Here is a 16,836-nt window from a genome sequence, read left to right on the forward strand (position 1 = left end):
CAAAACACATGTGGACTGTTTGGCAATCTCCCATGAACCCTCGAGCACCCTGCGGAGGGTATAGAGCTGGTCCAGTGTTCCACAGCCAGGACGAAAACCGCATTGTTCCTCCTGAATCCGAGGTTCAACTATCGGCCGAATTCTCCTCTCCAGTACCCTGGAATAGACTTTCCCAGGGAGGCTGAGGAGTGTGATCCCCCGATAGTTGGAACACACCCTCCGGTCCCCCTTTTTAAATATCATCCTTATGGGAGATTTTAATATTCATTTTGATAACACTGACAATACGTTCACTAAGGATTTTAAAGCAATGTTAGACTGACTGAATCTAACACAACATGTCAACTTTACAACCCACATCAAAGGCCATATCCTGGACTTAGTCTGTTGTTCTGGCATCGCACCATCTAACATCACCCCTGCTGAAGAACCCATTTCCGACCATAAAGCTCATTCACCCATACTGCTCACTGGTACACACCTGAACTGCGTCAGCTCAAGGCTTTAGGTCGACGCCTCGAGAGGCTCAGCACCAAGACTGGACTTGTTGTCCATAAACAAATTATTCTGATCATATACTTCATTACAAAAATGCTCTCTCAACAGCTAAAACCTCCTATTATGCAGATATCATTAACACGGGCAAAGGGGATACCAGAACTCTCTTCTCTACAGTGAAGTGGCAACTCGCACCACCTGAAACCAGCATGAACAATAACATGCCTTTTTGAAGTTCTTCCAACTCCAAAATTATTTCACTGGTAACCTCCATTATCACCTCCTCTCTCTCCACTGGTACTGTTCCCCCTTCACTGAAAGTTGCCATAATCAGACCAACTCTGAAAAAACCTGGCTTAGACTCTGCTGACCTAAATAACTAGCGACCTATCTCCAATCTGCCCTTCATTTCCAAAATTCTTGAGAGAGTGGTCTCATCTCAACTCCAAACCTACCTTGATAACAATAACCTCCTTGAAACATAGCACTGAAACAGCTCTGGTTAAGATCACCAACGACCTCCTCTGTGCAGCTGACTCCGGTCTGCTCTCCATCCTCATCCTCTTGGACCTCACTGCAGCCTTTGATACTGTGTCCCATCAGCTCCTCATGGATCGTCTGGCTAGCATGGGATTGAGGGGCACTGTGTATCAGTGGTTTGCCTCCTACCTTGCCGACAGGAGACATTATGTACGGATTCAAAATTGCCGGTCAGAAAGCTCCACAGTTCACCACGGAGTTCCACAGGGTTCAGTGTTGGGGCCACTCCTGTTTATCATTTACATTCTACCTCTTGGCAATATGTTTCGGCATTATGGCATCAACTTTCACTGTTATGCTGATGACACTCAGCTCTTTGTGTCCACGAAGCCCACTTCTACTCTCCCCTCCAGTACCCTCACTGCGTGTCTCCATGGTCTTCAGTTATGGATGACAAACAACTACCTCAACATCAGTCAAACTGAATTACTCCTCATTGGCACTAAAACCACACTCTCAAAAACTAGTATCTGTTCAATCGCCATTGCTAACGCCACCATACCTGTCTCCACACAGGTTAAGAGCCTTGGTGTTATTCTCGACAGTACCCTCTCTTTCTCCAGTCATATTAACAATGTCTCCCGGATTGCTTTTTTCCATCTTCGAAATATCTCTCGACTATGCCCTGCATTAACGCAACACTCCACAGAAGTCCTAGTCAACGCTCTGGTCACATCACGCATTGACTACTGCAATGCAACCCTGGCAGGCATCCCCAACAAACAACTACAACTGGTCCAGAAGGCTGCAGCACGAATTATTTCACGTTCTAAGCCCACTGAACATGTCACTCCCCTGCTGATTCAACTACACTGGCTCCCTGTTTCACAACGTTTCACAACGGATTACCTTTAAAATATTACTACTAACATTTAAAGCTCTGCGTAATATATCCCCTCCTTCAGGGACGTGCACATGATTATAGAGGGGCAGGGGCTCAAAGTCAGAAACGGGCAGTATGTGCCCATTTTTTCAGGCCTTAATGACATAATATGTAGATTAATTAATGTAAAATTAATTTTAAAAAAGTACTTCTAGAAAGCTAACTACTCAGCTGTGTATCCTGTGAAGCTGCGAGTGAATACGCAATTGCCATTTCTTTTGTGTCAATAAAGTATTGTCAACATGAGTATATTCACATCATCATAATACTGAGGTTTGAAAGACATGCAATTCAGCTGCAATTCTTATAAAGCAATAAAACACTGGTTTATTATTAGGCTATTTATCAATGGGCAAGTGCAAACTAGAAATACAGGCTACACATCTAAAAATGTGACAAAACCAAGAAATGACTTCTGTGACTGTAAATAGGAACAGCAATGTTTACAACAGCAAAGTAGCAGTAAACTCAATATCTGGAAGAAGTTTAAGATTGGAGGCAAGATAAACAGCTGACACAGACAGCTGTCATATTTGATTACTCTTATCTCTCATTAACAAGCAGTTAGCTTAACAAGCACAAATGGGCGCTTTTCTGAAATATGACTCAAAGCACGTTGAATAAGTGGAAGGCGACTTGTTAGCCCCCACAAGGAAGTTATGTTAATGGTTTATAACTCACAAAGGTTCAGGTCGCCCCACTGTCACGTCTCATCTATGTGTGTGGTGGAGTTCTGATGAGGCAGCGGCTTCTCTCTCTCTTTCTCTCTCTCTCTCCCAGAGACGGAGCTGCAGCGGACAGAGAAGCGGCTTCATAGGCTCAACACACTCACACAACACCATCTTACGTACGAAATACATAGGGTAGATAACCGTAAGGTGACGTTGTTATACCGTCGTTTATTTCATATCCCTGTGCACAACAGGAACGTATTTATTCATTTAAAAAACACACAAAAAGGGCACTTTATAATACGAGGCAAAAAGGGCAGGGGCTCAAGCACCCCTTGAGCTTTATGTGTGCACGTGCCTGCTGCACAACACCTGCCTGATACCTGTAAACCTGTCTGAGTGAGAACCATAATAGGTATCACAGCTTTAACTCGTCGCCCGCCGGTTCTCTTGTGAAAGGGACAAATATCAGATGGCCGAGTTCACATCCAGTGTAAGAGGACAGCAATCTGCTATTTGCTTTGGGGCTCCCCCTGCTGACCAGATCTTGCAGGTGCAGTGTACGGATAGACGTCCCTGGTGAGGAGCAGGTGCACTAGTCAGCAGGACATGCATCAAACATCATAAAACAACATGAACAAATAAGACAAACTTGAGCAATCAATGCTTTTATTGTTGAAAAATAGATTTGTCACATATAAATAGAGAGAATAAAGATCAGTGGAAAAGGCAAATCATCATCAAACATGTTAAATTAATCGAGACAGAATTAAACATGAAACACCTTCAATCACTTTATATACATTTATTGTACACATTACCAACATATAAAAGATTGCATGAGCCCAGTGTTCTTATGATTTATATTATAAGTCTTATTTAAACATGATCAGTGATAACAAACTTGACTTTTCCCTCCACCTGTGTCAGAGCCACTGCTTATCTAGTTTTTGTTCTTTTATGGTTCTTCTTCCCTTCATTCAAAGCTGAAATCATCTTTTTTCTTTTAACTGAATTCTGTGACGCGAAAGTTGTCACTTGTGGTGTCAAACCCAGAAAGACTTATGACCTGACCCTGCAGTTCCCCTTAGCTTTATGGATCCCTTTTAACCTCTTTAAGATCATTGGGCCTCATTCATGAACCGTTCTTACGAACAAATTTGTTCTTAAGTCCCACTTACGAGGATTTTACGAAAATTGTGGCATTCATGAATTTTTTCTAATCTAGGACTTTTTCTTAGGCAAGAACAAATCCTACGAACACTCAGGAGTACTCTTACGCACATTTCAGTGCCGAAATGTTGGCATGGTTGTGTTTTCTTCTCTTGTGTAGTTCAATAAAATGCAATATTACAGTGATAATTCTGTCTGTTTATTCATTTATTTATTTATTTCATATTTTTGGTAATTTACAAAGAATTTAAACTCTAAAATAAATTAAATGTGCCAATGATAAAATGATTACTGAAAAATTCAAGTAAATTGGAAACATGCCATCAATTAGTAACCCCCCCAGCCTATTTATATGTGGCATTTCTCCATCCAAGGCCCGCAAAACAATGGCATATATATTGCTCCTGCGGCTTTCATCAATGTAAAAACACAGCTGCGAACAATTCTGAGGCTTACGAACGAGTTGGTGAATCTGACGTAGGGTTTTCTTAAGGAACCTCTTAAGAACAACTTAAGAAAGAATCTAAGAAGATTCTTAAGAAGATATTGGTGAATGAGGCCAATTGTTTTGGTTTTCTGGCTCTTAAACTCTTATCAACCTTCATCAAGCAGACTAAAACAATTGCAGGCAAAATTACTCTACTGGCAATGGGAGAAGAATTCATCATCTGTTTTCAGTGGGTTTTTCCCCTTTTAAAAAGGGGCTCTCTGCTGGTTTTAATGCCAAAACCCAACCGAGCAGTTTTATTGCCTAAACCTAACCAAGTGCCTAAAACTAACCAGGTGGTTTTCCTGCCATTCACAAGTTTGTGACAAACACAAATTGTGATTGAGGATTATTTCAGATCTTTCACCAAGATGTGTAGATAATGTTGCCATGTTGCACCGCTGCCCCCCCATAAAGGCCCCCAAAGAAAAATCAGTTTAAATTTCACAAATTGTTTTCCTTTGTTGTAGACAGCATTTCCTGCCATATCTACTGCCTCCGATAGTGTTTCTGCTCCTTCGGCTGCATCACGTCCAATAACGCCTCCCCAAACTCCCCCTGCTGCTGCGAGAGTCACACCTACAGCAGCTTCAGCAGCGGCTTCAGCAGCGGCTTCAGCAGCGGCTTCAGCAGCGGCTTCAGCAGCGACTACCGCAACTGTCCTCCTCCTGCTGCTACTGCGGTGGCTGCCCCTCCCAGTGCTTTAGGGAGCTGTTCACCGTGAATGAAGACGATCACAGCATATTTTAGTGCATCTTTAGAGAAATACTGGCATATTTTGGTGATGACAGCCTGCTCGTGCTCTGTGAATTTACGCACTTCGAGCACAATGAGGAAAGCGTGAGGCCCAGGAGAGCATTCTGTGATACAACTCATGATCTCAGTCTTCAAATCCTCCTCACCCTCCCTTGTGTCAAAAAACCCAGGAGTGTCGATCAGAGTGATGCTTCTTCCATTGACAGATTTGGTTTTTGCATGACATTTGCTTGTTCCAGAGTTGGGAGTATGGTCGATGGGGAATAATTCCTCCCCAAATATGGTGTTAGCTAGGCTGCTTTTACCAGAACCAGTTTTTCCCAGCAGGACGATCCTTTTTGAAGTTGACACTAGAAGAAACAAATTGATTGTTAGGTACAATTTCTCTTGTTAGCTTTCAACAGTAGTTTCTTAATACGTTTTAGGAAAACAGTAACTTGTAAATTTCGTAATTTGTGAAATATGGCAACGAAGGCAACCCCAAAATATAGGGAACAGCATATTACCAACATAACCGGCAAATCCTGCTCTTAACTAGATACAATTAACTAATTAGCTCATGGCTCTGTTGGCCATGGAGCCAGTGGCCCTAGAGTTTGCCTGTACCGGATCACAGAGAGATTCAACGGGTTTAGCAGCCTAACACGGATGGACACTGAACTGGCACTTAAAACAGCCTCCAAGACCGATAGGGGTCATTTTGACAATGGGGGATACAGTATGGAGGCGATTTACAGCGACTCAAACCAGGACAAGAGGACCAAGTTTAAATGAATGTTTTGAGAATAGTTGACCGGGCAATGAAGCTTTTGACACTTTGTGAGTTCGTTTTGGTTCATTTATTACACTAAATACCTTGTGAAACGTAGTAAACTTACTGCCGGCATATGATGCTATCTGCCAACTGAAACTACGGGGTTAGACAGTTGTCTGAGACAGGTCAGGCTGTGGCTAGCTGGTTAGAAAGCTAATATAGTAATTACGTGATCACTGTTGTTCCATCACTTTCTTCATAACATTAATTCAAACTTAAATGTAGGTCAGATCTTACCAAATGACAAATCAATTAAATGAAAATAGAAATAATCATTTGTTGCAGCCCTATCATCATATAGCAGCTACCCACCTTCATCTGGTTGGTGAACATCTGTTGTGAATCCTCTCAGTTGGAAAGCTTCCTGGGCAGACTTGAATACCTATAACATACCAAACCCAGTATATACTCATCTGATGCCCATAAAATGTGGACATTTATACAAGTTGGTCTGTGCACAATGTATCTGTCATTACCTCACAAGTCTCTTCATCATTGGGGTGGATAACAACTTTGATCAGCATCGGTGTTCTGCTGTTTCTGTTCTGCTTGAACTTATGAACTTCCTCCAGCAGAACCTTGGCTACCACACTGTCAGGAAACAGCTGTTGAGTTGTTGTTTTTTTTTTTTTACATGTGTGAAACAGAGTGATTTTGAACTTTTTGGGATTTTTATTTTTATTTTTTTTTTGTGGAACCCAGCAAATAAACATTTATTTTTTTTCCCCATTCCATTTTTTTTGTTTACTTTTATTTTTCTATGTGTAACTGATAAGAAATGCTCCCTTCCCTCTTTTTCTGGTGATCCATTTTTCTAAGTTCTAATTTTTTGTGTGTGACATAGAATAAAAGAATGTTTTTCACAAGAGTTCAGAAACAATGGGCTGTGAGAAAAGTGTTTATTTACTTGTTTACTCTTAAAATAATGAACAGAAAAAAGTTTAAAAAATTAAACCAAAATCCAAAACAGACTGTTACACATGTACAGAATTTGGATAATGTACATAACTGAAAATAAACTAAAAAAATCACATGTCCGCTCTTCATCACCACAAAGCTAAAGGCTAACATGGTTTTAAGTTTGTTTTTGGTTTTTTTTAAACTAAATTCTCATCTCAGCAGTAGCCACTATCTTTAGAAAATACAGAGAAAATTGGCACAAAAACTCTGCAACAAAAGAAAACACTGAGCACCACCATGTTTAATTTCTCGGTATTGAAAAATCACATCCTCTCATCTATCATATGTTATGATTGTATGGTTGATCATTTGACTTTGTTAATTTGGTTGAAATCATTCCTCGACATTCATGCCAACAGATGTTCTAATTTCTGAATGACTGACATAATTCTGAGCCCCAGAGAGTGCTGACGGTGACATGACAGGACCTTAACATTTTGGCGGGGCAGGATTCAACGTATCCTCTCATCCATAATATGGTGTCCATCTACAGTATATTGAAGGGCCAATTTCAGCCTAATCAACCTCCCCAATATGTGTTTCATAACCACAGTTTGATCAGTTCTGCATAAGATCCACTGCTTGGCCACGAAACATCCTTCAGCCCAAGACCAGGATAGAGAGGCTGAGTGAACGTGGTGTTTTCTTTGTGGAGCAGAGTCATCGTGTCAGAGATGCTATAAAAGGACAAAGTACCTGCTCTATAGTCCAGGTACACTCCAATTTGGAGGATTGAGGTCCTGACACTGTTTTGCTTCCTTTATTGTGTCGGAAAGAGTAGCCTTGTTGGGAGCAGTCTAGACTCCACGACTTGTTGTTATTTCCAAACTCTGAGTCACTAGACGATCTGTTGATGTCTTTGCATGACACCGCCACAGAACAAGTGCACCCACACCAAATAACCTCCCAGTAACATCGCCCTGACAAACCCTCTCTGCACAACACCTGCCTGATACTTGTAAACCTGTCTGAGTGAATACCATAATAGTTGTCGCAGCTTGAATTCGTGGCCCGCCGGTTCTCTTGTGAAAGGGACAAATATCTGCTGGCCGAGTTCACATCCAGTGCCAGAGGACAGCAATCTGGCAAAGCAGAGCATGTAATGTTATCATCACCCCTTTGATATTCTGATATTATTAAAGCATGGTTATATCGTGAAACTGCATAGAATCAAAGTTTTACTCACAGCGTAAAAACTCTTCTCTCGTCTTCGGCACAGGCGGCATCACAACGTCTACAGTAGACACTGACGGAAAAAAAAAAAAAAAACATAAATACAATTGGATTTGAATGAAACCACCGTATGACTCTAGATTCTGAGTGGCACAGATGTACCTGTGACAGAGATCCTGGGCCACGTGTCGTTCAGGAGCTTCTCCATGTGACCCCTCAGCTCAGACACACAACCGATCACGGCTTCGAATGAGTGCTGAGGACGAACCACAGGGTCAGAAGGCAGGTCTGGAGATTCACAGGAGGTGGAGAGGGACTGGAACGTCTGCAGACACAAGACATTAAACAAAAAGGGACAAATACAAATAAAACGCTCTCCATTTGTTCTACTCTTCGGTCCAAAGAATAACACATAGCCAGTTAAATTTTAAGCAAGATATATATAAAAAAAAAAAAAAATCAAACCTGATATTCCAATTTGGTCATCATGACAGTTGCTCTGTCAGATTTGTCCAGCAGATGTCGCTTTCGGGGGTTAAGCGTTCTTCAGCTTCTACAGTTACAGACAGGCCTGGAATTTCATCATTTTAGGGGCAAGGCCACTTGGCCTTTTAGTGGTGTCAATTATTTGAGGGCACAAAGGCCAAAAGCCAGGGCAGCAATGCCATAAAATAAAACAATGATTTTAAGTCCACGTCCATAATGAATTTTATTCAAGGACTAAGAATGTATAAATATCTGTACCAGTGGAACCGCGAAAGAAGTCAGAGAATTAACATATCAAAACAGAGTAAACGGCAGCTATCCGGTCTCAAATCCATAGAGTGAGCGAGCAGCTGCTCCAGCCGGCCCACACACACCGGCCTGCTGCCTGCGCAGCCGCGTGAGAGGGGACGGGAGAGACCCCGGCGCTGCTGCAGAGGAGCCGCGGACTCTGAACAGCATGTGAATTACAATACAATATATTTCTCTTCTTTCCCCTGATGATCTGAATAAGTCGCTAAACCTAGCGAGAAAGTCGCCAAGTTGGCAACACTCGGTCACGTGGACGTTGGGGGTGCGTTTGATGAAGTCTCCTGGTTAGCCAGTGATAGATTGCTGTCAAACTGTCGTTGTAGCCCGCCCGAGCAGTTCATGCCAGGCTCGAATTGAACCTACCACTCATTTGATGTTGCCAGAATGTCATAAAAAGACGCATTTTTTTTTCTGCAAAAGAAGCCGGTGTTCATGGCCCTCGTGGCCCTCGTGAAATTCCTGCGCTGGTTACAGACCTTGAGTGCTCTGGCTGTACGCCGTTGATTATTTTGGCACGTAGAATTGATATAACTTTTAAAAAGTACAGGGCTGTTCCAGCTACATCACCATACCTCTAGTTATGGTGATTGCTCGATTCAACTTGAACTTAATTCGCGGCCTTATTTTGGTGTTCACAATCTACCTTCATCCACTCACCTTGCTTTTTCCACCCTGTTCTATTTCCACCTTGCACGGATGACTTGGGACCTTCTTTTCCTCTCATTGTCCTTATTTAGTTTAGGTATATGTCAGCTCTGTGGACCTTTTGTCACCAGTGCCAATTGCCAGTTTTATAAAGCTGCCATTTTTGGGGGATTTTTTGTATGTCAGGCGAGTGCACAGGGACCATCTACTAAAGTGAAAAAACCAACAAACAATATGGATGTTTGAACGGATGGATGAGTTCACACATCCGTGGTCTCCCCGTTGGTTATATGAAAGAATATATGTATATATGGTTCGAACTTTGGTGAGTTTTCCATGTGGGGTCAATCTGCTGTGTAAGAATGACGTTCTTGAATATTCCTGCTGTTTGGTGTCGCACTTTGTCCCGATATCCTGCGCACAACAACTTTTGAGTCAATACAGTCGACATCGCTGCACAGTTGTTAACTGCTGTTCAGCGTATAAGGAGCCACTATTAAATTCCATAATTTGTAAAGTTTATAAAGTAATACAACCCCAAATAACAGACATGCCGATTAGTACCCACTTGGGACTCATTTTATGACAGGACCTCTGTATTTGGTGAAAATGTGTATGAGAGAGAGAGAAAAGAAATTCAAACCCCTCCTGTACAGTTTCTCTGGTACCTGAATGAAGTGGATGTGGTCGTCCACATGAGAAAGCTGTTCCAGTTCAGAGTCCCTCCTCCTCAGCTTGGTGATCTCGTCCTCCAGCTGCAGCTGCAGCTGTTTGGCCTGAATGACGGCAGTCTTCTCCTGGCTTTGCATCAGCTGCTTCACCAGAATGTGTTTCATCTTTATGGAGGCCATTAGCCCGTCAAAGATCTTGTCGCTGGTCTTCACTGCAGTCCCGCTACAGCTCTGTTCATACAAAGACAGTAAGTTTTACAAGCACATCTTGCCAGAGATCAAAACCCAGACAAGAATTATTCTTCTATAGTGATGAATAAAGACACAGGATCAAATACTGAAGTCTAACATCCACACCTTGTACTCCTCCAGAGCTTGGATCAGCTGATTCAGCTCCTTTTCTCGCTCCTTTTCTCTCTGCTGGACTTTCTTCTGACTCACAGTCAGCTGTCTCTGAAATAATAGTACACAGTTTTGTTGATACAATCAGTCTTTCTATCAATCTACTATTTCAGGCACAGGTGATACAAGTCTACAGTTTACAGTTTCATGATCACTAGTTCATCTGTAGAGGTGGGAATCTCTTGGCACCTCACAATTCGATTCCGATTCAGAGGTCAATGATTCTAAAACGATTCTCGAAGCATCTCGATGCAGCAATTTTCATGCATGATTTAAAAAAATAATGATAATTAAATCTGAGTTTGCTAATAGCTTCCTACTTTTTTCTCACTGTGTGACTACTTGGTACTTTCAAGGTTATGTATTTGTAATGATCCATACTTAATTTACTTCCAAAAAATTTTATTTCATAAAACAAATGAAAGAAATGTGGCAAGTCAACTGGAAGGTTACATTTGCTAGCAAACATCCAGCTTAGCAAAGAACCAAAAGGAAAAGAAAAGTGTTCCTGTAGCAGCATACATGTAGTACATTAATACAGCTGGTCGACGGTCGGTACAGGTGTTTGTATCACAGGTTGATCTGGACGTCTCACACTTTGCCGCAGCTGACTGAACTCACGCTGAGTTCAGGCTGGATTTCAACATACTGTGCGGGCTGTTTGACAGTGTACAGTTTTCACATCGACTTGGATTCAGCTTAATTACGATGTATGCGGCTGGGAACGATGGCTTTGAGTAACCATTTGAACGCAGTGCGTAATGCAGGGTTCGTACACATTTTTCAAGGTCAAATTGAAGCACTTTTCAAGCACTTTTAAGGGTCATTTTTAAGATTTTCCAGCACCTTACTGCTGGGGTAAAATACGTATCTAAAGAAATATATATACACTTGTGATTTTTTTCTTCACTTTTTATCACAATTATGTACATTGTATTATGCTGTAAACATCTAAAATGATATTCTATAATAGCAAAAACTTCAGAAATTAATTATCCAGTCTGATCCCAATTTTGTAAAAGACACAGAGTTATAATGTCAAGCACTTTCAAGCACTTGAACTAAAATCCAAGCACTTTTCAGACCTTGAAAACACAACTTTGAAATTCAAGCACTTTCAAGGATTTCAAGCAACCGTACGAACCCTGGTAATGACAGAAATACCCGATAGTTAGTTACAGGTGTCACAAGTTAACCTGGACGCTGCGCAGTCAAGGCCACAGCTAACAGCTAACAGCCAACAGCTGTCTCCACGCGGCTCTCAAGCCGCTCGGCGTGAACAAATGCCTCAGACTGTTCCACCCATAAGTTGTTTGGGGGTACAGACATTCACGACAGTCCCATGTTTTTTGTTGTGTTCACGCCGGCAACTGTCCAGGCGCTGCACTTCCGCACTTCCGCGTTCCGCCTCTTGTGTTCCGTCAACATTACCGTTATCAATTAACGTGTAGAAAATCGATTTTTGACATTTGTGAATCGATTCAGAATCATCCGCGTCCGAATCGCAATTAATCTAAGAATCGATTATTTTTCCCACCCCTATTCATCTGTGTGTTTGCTTCTACCTGTTCCTCAGCCCTCTCTGCTGCAGCTGACACTGTACTGTGGCCTTTATGCTCATCTATACTGCACAGATAACAGATGCACTTCCTGTCCGTCTGGCAGTAGATCTCCATCAGCTTGTTGTGCTTCATGCACATCTTCTCCTGCAGTGGGATTGTAGCAGAGACCAGCTGGTGCTTCTTCAATACAGGAACACTGTAGTGAGGCTCAATGTGAGTTGGACAGTAAGACGCCAGACACGTCAGACAGGACATGGTGGCTTTGTTGGGTTTGGCCTCAGGGCAGAAATCACAGGCAACATCTGACGGGCCGGCACAGGCCACAGCAGCAGGGGGAGGAGCCTGCTGGGTGCTCGTCTTCTTCAGATTCTCAACAACCTAGAGGCAACAAAATGGAAGGTGGTGAGAAATACTGTAGATTATGACACCAAAGACAAACACAGAATTAGAATAAAATATAGAATATTTTAGATAGGGACTCTCAGAATTTAACAGGCATTCAAATATATCATGTTACTGCCGAGAGGCCTACAGGTGAGACAGTTTGCAGGACTACTCAGAATTTGGTCACAGTTTTAGGCGTTTAAGATTGACAACAACAATCATCAAGAATCTTCAAGAATTCAACAATATTGTGGCACGTCAAAAATACACGAGTTAGTAAAGAGTGAGCAAAATATGTAGGTGGAGAGGTTTTAAAACAATCTGTCCGTAACAAAATGGGCGTGGCTTACGGTTACTTGACAGCCAAAATGGTTGTCCTCTCAGTGCTTATGACCACATGTTGGTCACATTACTTTTAAAAAGTAACTAGTTATAGTCAGTGTTGGGGAAACTACTTTGCAAGCGCAGTTTGTAAAACTACATGTAGTTCAGCGTGGCAGTAGTTTGAACAAACTATATTTCTGCCCCTGGAAAAATGTAGTTTGTAAACCTACTGCTAAAAAAAAGCAGCTTTAGCAACTACTTATACTCATTATACTCATTTAACTCAGTGTTAAATAAATCAACATATGGTGTTTGTGAAAAAAAACATAATGGCTACAAAAAATGTGAATGCCAGAAGAAATATGCCTCTCAACCCGAGAGGAAAAAGTCGAAAAAACGTAACATTATTGTTGTTTTCGGCTTGCAGAGCTCACATGTGAACACGTAGGTCGTGTCTGTAGATGCATCTATATCCAACATGTACATGCTCAAATATGGTCATGGCTGGGCTGGTGCATTCACGGTGCATCGGGGGTAGTAGGATGGTTGTCCATGACGTGCTTGTGCCATATGAACACTGCCTTCCTTGGCACAAAGACCCACCCACTCTGTGAAGCATCTGAGTGCTGCCAGGGCGAGCCAATCAGAGGCAGTGTTGACTTGGCATCTCATGACATGTTTCATGCCTTGTTTCAAAGAAAAATAAAATAAAATTTATGTTATATAGTTCTTTTTTAAATAAAAAATGTTTCATGTTATTGGCCAAAATTTGTTTGTAATGCGAGTAAAAAAATGACCCAAAAAGGAGTTGAATTACTTGACACAGCACAAAATACGAATGTAGTTTAACTACCAGCAAGTTACAGCAAATTGTAGTTAAGCTATGTAGTTCAACTACATGTAGTTTTCGTCTCCCTATAACTGGTTATAGTTACTAGTTACTTCTCCCAAAAAGTAACTGTGTTAGTAACTGAATTACTCCACTATAAAAGTAACTAGTTACCAGGGAAAGTAACTTGCGTTAGTTTTTTTTTTTTTGACGGCTTCGTGTTCTTCTTTGTTAGTCGAGCTCACGTTAGCCACACCTGAGGCCTGTACTGCGAAGGGGGCTCAACATAGCCAGGCTTTGTGCTCATGATGCAGCTCAACAAAGCCCCGAGTCCCCAAACAGAGTTAAACGGTACTGCGACGGTGGTTATCAACTTACTTTGTCAAGTCCGGTTCTCTGCTTTGTGCTCTGCGCGCGTACATGTAAAAGGGGGCGTTTGACGTCATATTATTCTACTTCCGTGCGAAAATGGATCGATCCCGGGCCACATATTTTACTCAAGATGAGCAGATTCTTATTATGCAGGACTATGAAGAATTCAAGGACACAATCACGGCAAAAAGTAACACTGTCGCCGCCAATAGAGCGAGGGAGGGCTGCTGGCAGAAAACTGCTGACCATGTAAATGCGCAAGTTAACAATGATTAATATTATGATCAATATTATATTAAGCCCTTAGTGTTTTAATTTCTGAAAGCTCAACATTGTGCAACTTTTACATATTAACCCTCATCCATTTAAAAAATAAATAAACTGAAGCAACAACTATCTTTTTTCATTTTTGAATGATGTCTATATTGTTTTCACATTTTACTGATCTCAGTTATAGAATGCGCGTGTGTGTTTTATTGAAAGCGAGGCTGAGTGTGCGTAGGCTCAGTGTTTTTTTATTTTTATTACTGTGTCGGGATGAACAAGCAAATGTAGCTACTGTCCCTGTACAATGACAATAAAGAGCTTCCTGACAGTGAAAATCGCTCAAGCCTGTAAGATTTGTGTTTGGGTGTACACTGCCCTACAACGGGTGAAACATTGATCAGTTCATCAGTTTATTCATGGCCACATCAAAGAAATAATTAACTTTACTCATTATCTGTGACAAATAAATACTAGGTTGGCCTAATTAATATTTCATATTGCATTTTATTAAGATGTGGAAGCAGCAGTCGGACATGGCAGCAAGTTAGAGCCAAATACAAAAACATCATTCAAAGTGGTATGTAGCCAAGCTGCCCCATCATTTTGTCAGTGTGGATAATATACTGTTTCCCATTTTATTTTAATATATCACTATCTTAAGCCAACAGGAAGAAGAATGAAAAGGGGAAGATTTCATTATGCAAGCAAGTAATACTGATGATGTAGAGGGGTATGAAAGTAGCCTACATTGCCAGATATTTTATAGAATCCTTCCTTAACAAGCATTGTGCTCAAATGACTTGGGAACACTACAAACACGCAACACGCAGTGTTCTTGCTCAGATTTGCTGCATCACCAACTGAATGTAAGTAGGTTCCCGTGGCAAAAATAAACGAAGGGCTACACAAACAGTTTGCCCGACAGTGAGCGCACAGCTTCTTCCAGTGGCATTCCTGACACTCGGCTCAATATGTGAGCAAATGTACCGTATTCCCTCGGCTGAAAATCTATATCGCTCATAGAGAATTTCATCAGGAAATGCCAGCGGATCAGCGCGATCTCGAAGAAGCCGCTCACGTCGTAGTGCTGCCCGAATTATTCTTGCTCCCAGGTCCACCGGGTTCTCAATGAATGGTGACGCCATCTCCGAATGATTTACACAGTGAAACAGCGGCGCTTTTATAGCCGATTTTAAGCTGAAACTCTGAACATAACCTGGTCGGGACCAGGTTATGAGCTAAGCATAAGTTACCATGGTGATCTAGCCGGGTTAAAAGAGAGCCACCTTTGTAGTACAGGGAAGCCTGGCTTTAGACTCAACATACCTCGCTAACCCACTAAACTGGCTTCGCAGTACAGGCCTCTGGCCTGTTATCATCATCATCATCATCATCATCAACAGTCAATAACGGTGTGTAGTGTTGTAGAGGCGCGTGCCGCTGAGAGACGCTTCATTAGATTAGAGTTGCTGACAACGGACGTGGACAAACACTTCGCACTGGGACATGATGAACACTTCACATGTACGTTCTTGCCTTTTACCTCAAGGAGATTAAAGTACTGTCCGTACTTCCACTCTGAAAACGCCCACTTTTCCTCCTCCGGACTCGCCATTGCTGCATCTTACCTCTGCTTGTTTGTATGTGTGTCTGTGAGGCTGCAGCGTGCGTGCGCGCGCGTGTGGTTTGTGTGTAAACTGAACACTGCCTCTGATTGGCTTACGAACTCTACCTACCTTTACTCTACCTTAGCGAGCCAATCATCATCACTTATGCGGTTGTCTCGCCCCTCCCTTCTTCCTCATCAAAGAAAAAAAAAAACAGCTGTGTGCTTCGGTGGCAGCTTCAGTTTATCACGCGCCACATTTAATTGTCGGTAAAGGCGTTGTAACGATGGAAACAGTAATTACCCGTTACTGAGAAAAATAACGCCGTTTTCCCCATCACTGTCAAGAACTAATATAACATGCTGGATGTTGACAGTTGTGACACAATAGTATCAGGATATATGGGCTCAACAGTTTGATCGCTAATAATTATTGTATTTGGTGCTGCAGTGACCTAACAACCTGTAATTTGCTGTCAACAACAACCCACCCTCTATTTCCCACCATTACCTCAGCCAGGATGTTGTTCTTCCTCAGCACAGGCCTCTGACTGAACTCCTCTCTGCACTGAGGACAGCTGTACTTTCCTCTCTGCTCCTCCTGGTCCCAGCATCCCTCAATACAGACTTTGCAGTAAGTGTGTCCACAGGGAATGGTGACCGGCTCCTTCAGCAGGTCCAGACAGACTGAACAGCAGAAATGACTCTGGTCCAAGTCCTGCCACTGCTCAGCCATGTGGATGTTTCACTCCTGCAGTGAGGAGCACTCTTAAGTTTTATTTTCTCTCAAGTTGTGGGTTACTTCCAGGGGATGCTGAGGCGGGGCTTTTGCAGCACCCATCCAACCTTGTCAAAGTAAAGTTACCAGTTTGTGGCTCGTGTGTGGTTGGTCTTTGGCTGGGTGCATCTGGTATTTATTTCCTGTTTGAGCTCGGTTTAAAAAGCCATGAACTGGCATGTCAAGGCCCCAGACCCCAATGTACTGCAGTCTTTATAAAGAGAAAAGCACCTGTCCAATAAGGAT

At 42.2% G+C, this 16,836-nt stretch overlaps 1 protein-coding gene across 1 annotated transcript in view; it reads right to left on the reverse strand.

Annotated features, from left to right (window-relative positions):
* Positions 1-16,836, reverse strand: part of LOC115589388 (uncharacterized) — a 39,087-nt gene that overhangs the window by 15,008 nt on the left and 7,243 nt on the right. Inside the window, exons 8-15 of the mRNA XM_030430230.1 lie at positions 16,324-16,557; positions 12,034-12,408; positions 10,424-10,519; positions 10,064-10,297; positions 8,118-8,280; positions 7,969-8,028; positions 7,448-7,864; positions 954-1,087 (exon numbers count right to left, since the gene is read on the reverse strand). Coding sequence (XP_030286090.1) covers positions 954-1,087; positions 7,448-7,864; positions 7,969-8,028; positions 8,118-8,280; positions 10,064-10,297; positions 10,424-10,519; positions 12,034-12,408; positions 16,324-16,557 — 1,713 coding nt within the window. The remainder of the gene's footprint in view (positions 1-953; positions 1,088-7,447; positions 7,865-7,968; positions 8,029-8,117; positions 8,281-10,063; positions 10,298-10,423; positions 10,520-12,033; positions 12,409-16,323; positions 16,558-16,836) is intronic.

This window comes from Sparus aurata, chromosome 10, assembly GCF_900880675.1.
Source record: "Sparus aurata chromosome 10, fSpaAur1.1, whole genome shotgun sequence".
In the NCBI taxonomy this organism is placed as follows: Eukaryota; Metazoa; Chordata; class Actinopteri; order Spariformes; family Sparidae; genus Sparus; species Sparus aurata.